At 46.9% G+C, this 7,507-nt stretch overlaps 1 protein-coding gene across 2 annotated transcripts in view; it reads right to left on the reverse strand.

Moving 5' to 3' along the window:
* Positions 1-1,455, reverse strand: part of PRKG2 (protein kinase cGMP-dependent 2) — a 33,772-nt gene extending 32,317 nt beyond the window's left edge. The window contains exon 1 of one of the 2 annotated variants that reach the window (XM_074867602.1): positions 944-1,455. In XM_074867602.1, the coding sequence (XP_074723703.1) occupies positions 944-1,455 (512 nt within the window). The remainder of the gene's footprint in view (positions 1-943) is intronic. The other variant, XM_074867603.1, reaches the window with a different exon arrangement.
* Between the last annotated feature and the right edge of the window lie 6,052 nt (positions 1,456-7,507).

Raw genomic sequence — 7,507 nt, forward strand, 5'->3', positions numbered from 1 at the left:
TGATGGATGAGAAATCAAGTCTGATAACTCTCAGGTCTACTACAGTACAGACTGAAATATGTCATGAATTCTTAGGAGAATAATAAAGCTCCCCACAAATCTGAAGCACTTAAGCTGCTGGCTGAAGTCCAGATAGATTCTGGCTACCACCATGTTAACAGATACTAAGGTTATGTCTACGCTGCAAGATAAAAGAGGGTCTAAGATATGTTTAAGGATACCAGTCTGATACCTCTGTCTACAAGGTCAGCTGCGACCACAGATATTTCTGGCTTTTGCACTGACTAGAAGTATAATTGGATTCAAAGAGGAACAAGTAAAATTAAGTTCCTACACTATGACTATCAGAAGCTGGAAAGCACGAGGAAGCTGCTAAGAGGATAATCAAAAACACTTCATTACATTTTGCACCAGACTGAGTTGAAACTGGGCTGACAAACTTTGTACATAGCTCAGAATCAGTGTCCATATTACATGTGGGAGAGCTGAGCTGGGGCCACTTGCTCCTTCCCAAGCCTACCACGCTATAGGAATATGAATCTGAATGCATGGGAAGGCATCCAGCCTTCTGCTCATCAGTGCTCCACAGTATAGCTTAAGCTGCAAGCACTATGCAAACCTAGACCTGAGAAGAGGCTTAGGTTCTGCTTAGCTGGCAGTACAGATAAATCCCAGAAAGACTGTAAGAGTCTTCTCAACCAAAATACAGAGGCTACCCACCATTCTTCATCTGAAGTCTGTGGGACACAGATGATTGTTGGTTAAAGTTACATACAAACTCAACCAGCATCTAACAACCACAGTGACAAAGCCTATATAAAAAAGATGGATACTTTAATCTTTACTGAATCTTTACTAAATCATTATCATGAGGAGAGGATATAATTGCGATAAAAGTAATATCCTTGTAACACAGCATATAATCCCCTTGAAATGAGCTCACCTGGAATCCTTTTGAACTCTTGCTTTTTCAAAGGAAAACGTAGCTTGCCTGTTCAAATCATACAGCCGTGTTGTGGGCTCTGCAGACACACCTTCCTTGGCTCTTCTCCTCCTATTGGCAGTGTCTTGTATCCTTGAAGCCTCTTTAAATGGAGAAGGCTGAAGAGAGTGCTCTCCTTGAGTGCTAACAACATCCTGCAGCTTGTTCAACTGTATACACTTGTTCTGAAGTTCCTTGGTGAGTTCTGCTATGACCTTAGTCTGCATAGCCAGCTGTTCCTGAAGCTCAGCAACACGACTTTGACCCTCTTGCAACTCTTGATCTTTTCTCTTCAGCTCCTTTTCCAGTTCAAGCAACCTGCTGCAAAGGACATCAGCTTGCCCGTTGATCACATTGATGCCTAGACCTGGATCCTTCAAAAAGTTATGGTTGCCAGCACAGCCAATAGAGAGGTTTGCTACGTGTCTATCCAGCCGCCTCAGATGCTTGGGTTTCATTGACCCATTCCCCATTTTGTCCAGACACCTAGGTGAGAAAATAAATTTGCGGTTTTATTGCATTCCCCAACAAGAAGAAAAAAAAAATTCATGGAATGGTAAGTAATGAATTTAGTATTTAATGTGCAGCTGCATTTGAGATATACAGCTATAGTAAACATAGTTGATTGCTCCATCCTTTCTAGTCCTGAAAGTCAGAGGAGTAAAGGGCAAAGAGAAGAGGTAGGTACGTTGATGAATACAAAGCAAAAGGTCTGATGTGAGTTGAAGAAGGGATATGTAAGCTCCTACCAGCTTGACAAAGACAAAACAAACAGCAGGAAGGAGAAAACCTTATGCTGTACTGGTGAAGCAAGAAAATTGTTAGAAGCCAAAAAAAAAAAAGTTGAGTCACTCCCCCTTTGAGGAACAATTATTGAGTACACAGATTAATTTAACCAGTGCGTGCATATCTCCCTGGCATAAAGCATATGTGATTATTAAACATATGTGTTAATACTAATTTAAAAAAAACCCAACAAATTTAAGGGTTATGATCATAAAAGAACAGTCATACTGGTCAGAACAGGGGTCTGGGTAGCTTGTAAACTGTCTCCAACCACGGCCATAAGGAGATGCCCAGGAAAGGGTATCAACAAAATAAGCATATAGGCTGCTTGAATAAAATTCAGATTTCCTGAGCCTGATATGCTTTATTTAATCCTTGATGGATCTCTAATCCTAGCATTTGTCCCATTTCCCTTCTAACCCCTGTAAACTTCATATCTGCCAACCGTGGCAGGACCCTAATAAGGACTTGCACAAGTCTGCTTCTTGCTTGAGAATTACCTCCTTTTATTTGTTTCTTCCAGTACAAAACCAGGGATATCAAACTTAGGAAAAGCCAGTTTCAGAAAGATTTATCTCTATTAATCTTTTCTACAGTATTTTGTAAATTTTTGTCCTACCTCTCTGCCTTGAACGTGTGCCTGAATTCCTTCCAGAATGACAAGTCCTAGCTTACTCAGTCCTTATGCATACAGACGTCACTCCAAAAGTTTGACCAACCTTGCAGTCTTCTGCTGATTCAGGGCAGCACAGAGTTAGACCTAATTTACTCCTACCAAAAGCAGGCAGTTGGCACTGTTTCTGCAGCTCTCTTAATCCTTTAAAACTGGCTCGCATTTGTTAGTGTAACAGCACCTACATCAAGGAACAATTACCTTTTTTGGGAAATTACCCCTTTCCATTGGCTATTCATGAAATGAAAAGTGACCAGGAAAAAAAAAAAGAGCTTGGACTCCTGTCAGAACACCTATGTTCCAAGCACTTGTTGCAACTAGCAGCCTTCAGTAGGTTTGCAGTGACTCACCTTCTTCCCTTAACACTATCTTTGGTGTATTCTACTGTATCATTTGATGAGGAGCAAGGAAGAAGTGTCTGCTGCTTAGGTCAGACTAAAAACGCACAAGTTGAGGGCAGAAAAAACTAACATGTTGCTTCTGTGAGTCTAGTGTTCAACAATCACTAAACCACTGTACCCCAGAACTAGTCTTGGGGAGCAATGGCTGCCTATAAATCCCATCTGTCAGCCACAACAGTGTCAGGTTACAGTTTGGTTTAGCTGAAGCCTAAGGAGACCTCCATCAGGAGAGAAGGAATGAGCTTAGGGCTGTATTGTCCAGGCCTTAGCACCACACAGGGCTGTTCCCAAAATCCCCACTCAGGCTCTTGATGAATCTTGCTCAGTTATATTCTGCTATTGGAGAAGACCACAGAACAGGAAACACCTGCCTTAAATGAAACAGAAAATTGTTTCCTTGGACTCTGATTTTGCCTCATCAATAAACTATTTTAATACATTTTATAAGAGTACTGTTGCACTAACCAGGCAATCATGCTGCTATTGTGATCAATCATCTGTAGGCCCAAAGCAGCTGTTGGTCTGCCTCAGGAATGAAGTACAACTTTTTCAGGTTAAACCCCAAGTGATGAGGTTTAAACTAATCTCTTAATCTAATCTCTTTCACTTCACGGGGACTGGGAAAGAACATGCCCCTGACAAAGTAGACAAGACAACAAGAAATAAATTGGGAAGCTTCAGCAATTTGCTTTTACTGGCTAGTATAACCATACTTTTAACAGATGCACAATTCTGTTCTGGTTTGCAGCCTTCAATGGGTTAGAATTGAAATACTTGACAAGGTAGCTCACGTTGTAAATTTAGTTTTTCTTAAAACAGTCTTTCTTCTCAACTCTGTCTTGCTTATTGTGACTTTGCATAATATTTTTCTTTTGCTGCAATTTCCTGGATGCATTTTGACAGGTGGTACTTCAGCTCAATAACAGGGTAGTATGTCAGAAATAAAGGTAAACCTGTACTGCATAGGAGAATTTAAACAAATTGTACATCAAGGTACTAAATCAAGTAACTCTGAAGAGGGACCTATGTATCACTGCATATGGCTTAACCAAAGATTTTAGCTCAGCATGCAACCATATTTAAAAAAAAAACACAAAACAACAATCAACCTAAACTAAATGTTACAAGTTGACCCAGTGCTGAGGGATCTGGTGGAGTTGGGAACGGTCAGCGTGAGGTTCATGGTTGGACTGGAGGAGCTTCAAGGGCTTTTCCAACCGAGATGGTTCTGTAACATGTAGGGTAAAAATGGAGATTACAGGAAATATGTCATCACACACAACACGGTGGCAACATCTGCTACTAGATGCAGTGGCAGTCACTGCATTTCAAAAAAAAAGGGTATCACAGACGTTTTAAAATGACCTTTACAGAAGGATAGGGTGACTGCCCCAGGGCACAGAAAAACCTACTTTTTAGATTGTGCCCAGTAACAGAACAGGTTTACTGTAAAAAGAGATGATGATTAAAGTTCATAATATAACAACTGCACTAGAGTGAAAGCGTTAGGAACTTCTGTCTTCCCACTGAAGAGTAAATCACCAGTGTACAGGCTGTTGGACCTGACAGATCCCTGTTTCCACACGGCTGCCCTTTATCGGTTGCTAGTGTAGGAAACTCACGGCCAAGAATAGAGCAGGAATCAAGAAAAGACAGGTAATTCAGCATTACAGTAGCTAATTCTAACAGAAAACGTAAAACCTTCTGCCTCCAAGGTTTGACCAAGCGTTACCCGTTAGTAACGAGACGAAAAGCGAGCTCAGAGCATGCTCTGTGTTTACTCCAGGGCTCCTCACACGCTCCTCCGAGGGCTCTGCCGCCGGCAGGCACCGGGCGGGCTCACCCCCGGAGGGAAGCGAATGCTCCGGGGCTGCTCCGGGGGTTCCGCGCTCGCCGGCGCCGCGGGCCCGGGCCGCGCTCCTCAGAAAGCGGGTGGGCCGCAGGGACGCAGGGCACCGGTGCTGCCGGGCCAGCGCTCCCGCCAAGGCTCCCGCCAAGGCTCCCGCCCAGGCTCCCGCCCCGCCGGAGCCCTGCAGCTCCTCCAGCCTCCCCGGCCGCCGTGCCCCGGTCCCGCCTTCCCCAGGTCCCCGCACGCCGCCGCCTCCTCACCGGTCCCGGGCCGGGTCCAGTGCCGCGGGGCCGCCCTCACCTGCGCGCTGGGCTGACCCGGGGCGCCGAGGCAGGACGGAGCCGGGCGGCGGCAGGGACAGACCGGCGCTCCCGCGCTCGCTGCGGACTCGGGACGGGCGGGAACGGCGCGGCCGGGAGGGGCGGAGAGGACGGGAGGGGGAGAGGCCGCGGCCGCCCCTCCCTCCCCCTCCCTCCCCCTCCCGCTCCGTGGCGTGGGGGCGCCGGGCTGTCCCCCGCCCAGGGAGGGGCGGGCGCTTGCCGGGAGCACGGAGCCGCTGGTGCGATGCCTGGGCTCGGCGGGGAGGCGGATACCCCGGCGCAGGCGGGCAGAGCCGGGAGCCGCAGCCCCACGCCACAGAATCCCAGAACCATCTCGGTTGAAAAGCCCCTGAAGATCCTCCAGTCCAACCATGAACCTCACCCTGACCGTTCCCAACTCCACCAGATCCCTCAGCGCTGGGTCAACCCGACTCTTCAACCCCTCCAGGGATGGGGACTCCACCCCTGCCCTGGGCAGCCCATTCCAACGCCCAACAACCCCTTCTGGAAAGAAATACTTCCTAAGAGCCAATCTAACCCTGCCCTGGCACAGCTTGAGGCCATTCCCTCTTGTCCTGTCACTTGTTCCTTGGGTCAAGAGACTCATCCCCCCTCTCTGCACCCTCCTTTCAGGGAGTTGTAGAGGGCGATGAGGTCTCCCCTCAGCCTCCTCTTCTCCAGACTAAACCCCCCCAAGTTCCCTCAGCCGCTCCCCATCAGACCTGTGCTCCAGACCCTGCACCAGCTCCGTTGCCCTTCTCTGGACATTCACCGAGAGGTAAATGCAGAGCCCAGCTCGGGCCATGCTGACAAGCGTTTGTCCTGCTCGCCTTGCCCTGTGCTTCAGAGAGGTCCTGGCTGGACTCTCAGGCCCACAGCTGAGCTGCAGCAGAGATCCTGCAGCCCTTGCTCTCTCAAACTGACCTCCTGGCTCCTGCAAGGCACTTTCTGGTGTCCCAGGGCCTGTCCCCACTCCGACTGGAGCACCGTGGCTCGCTCCAGAATGGAGCATTGCCCCTCTGTTCAACGTGGGCTCTTGGTAGAGTACAGGTTTCACAAGGGCTGTTCTCTCCTGGCACATATCTTACAGTGATTCAAAATAGCTGTCTTCAAATCAAGGATTGTTAGACCCAAGCAGCCTGCCAGACCATGAGTAAAATGACTGTACAACAGCCGAAGAGCTGCATGCACAAGTCTCCTGCTGATGCTGTCAAGCAGACTTGGTCTAATGCCAACCCATAGCTTCTAGGACACTGGCTCTCCAATTTTCTCCTCTACACTTACCCTCTCCTTTTGAGACTGTCTTTACATGCACCTCAAATCCTTTCTTGTCCCACTCACAAACTTAAAATTGCTGACCAAAAGTGCCAGCACTGGAGGAGAAATACCAAAGGCAGTCTCTGAAGTCTTTGCTGGTATCCCTCCTACGTGCAATTCCTGGCAGCACCACTAGTGAAAAATCTCTGTCATCAAAAATTTTCACAGGTGTATCTGTGAAATAATCCAGGCAGCTCCATCACACGCACCACCGTCAGGTTGCCTGCCTATAAATCCTCCTTTGGCTTCAACAGAGCTCAGTGTTCAGCGTGGCTTCTGCAGACGCTGCCTAGGCCTGGGATGCAGCTCAACAGGACCAGCTGAGAAGGGCTGTGCATTCTTTTACTTACAGTGGAGTTCTCAATTACAAAGGACAAAAGTATAAATAAATGTTGGCCACATATGTTCCACTGACTACTCAATACCTCGAAACACAAATGTTACAGTGATCAGAGAACATGTCCCAGCAACGGTTTACGCTCTGGGATTACGCATTTCAGTCAGATTTCCTGAGGCATAAGGCAGTTTGGCAGCACCCTGTTTTCCATAAGAAATGCAGTCAGGAGTCTGGAGACTGCTCCCTAATTATGGTACACCAGGGCTGTACGGGGTCTTGATCTTTGTTGGTAGAGTCAAAAAGATAACGGGTACCCCCAGTTCGCCTACCAGGAGCCTTCAGAAATTATTTTCTCACTAGCAGCTCGATAATCAGAAAGTACAGAGCTACAGTTGATATATCCTCTCATTTAAACTCCTGGATAACAAGCATTACAACTGAGCTATTGCTGGTGCGGGTTTAAGGGCAAATCCCATTTCTGCTGAAGTCAAAGGGTAAATTTTTATTTAACTTGTTACAGATTTTTTGGTACTGTCAGCGGTGTGTAAGTTACAACCCACTGGAGATACAATACAGATTCCAATAGCAGTCTGGAACTTAAAAGATGTGAGCAGCTCACACGTTAAGGATGTTACCAACGAAGATTTCTGATAAGGAAAACATGGATAGCAAAGCACAACTAAGAGAGTTAAACTGAGGTTTATGGAAAAATCAACTAACCACACAGACAATGATGTAATACTCAGCACTCTATCCTCTACTTTCATCTCAAATGCCCAAAGAAACAGCCCTGCCCTAAGATTTTTAAAAGTGAGTGGCAAAAATTGAGCTCATAATAAATT

Source organism: Strix uralensis, chromosome 4 (assembly GCF_047716275.1).
Source record: "Strix uralensis isolate ZFMK-TIS-50842 chromosome 4, bStrUra1, whole genome shotgun sequence".
Classification (NCBI taxonomy): domain Eukaryota; kingdom Metazoa; phylum Chordata; class Aves; order Strigiformes; family Strigidae; genus Strix; species Strix uralensis.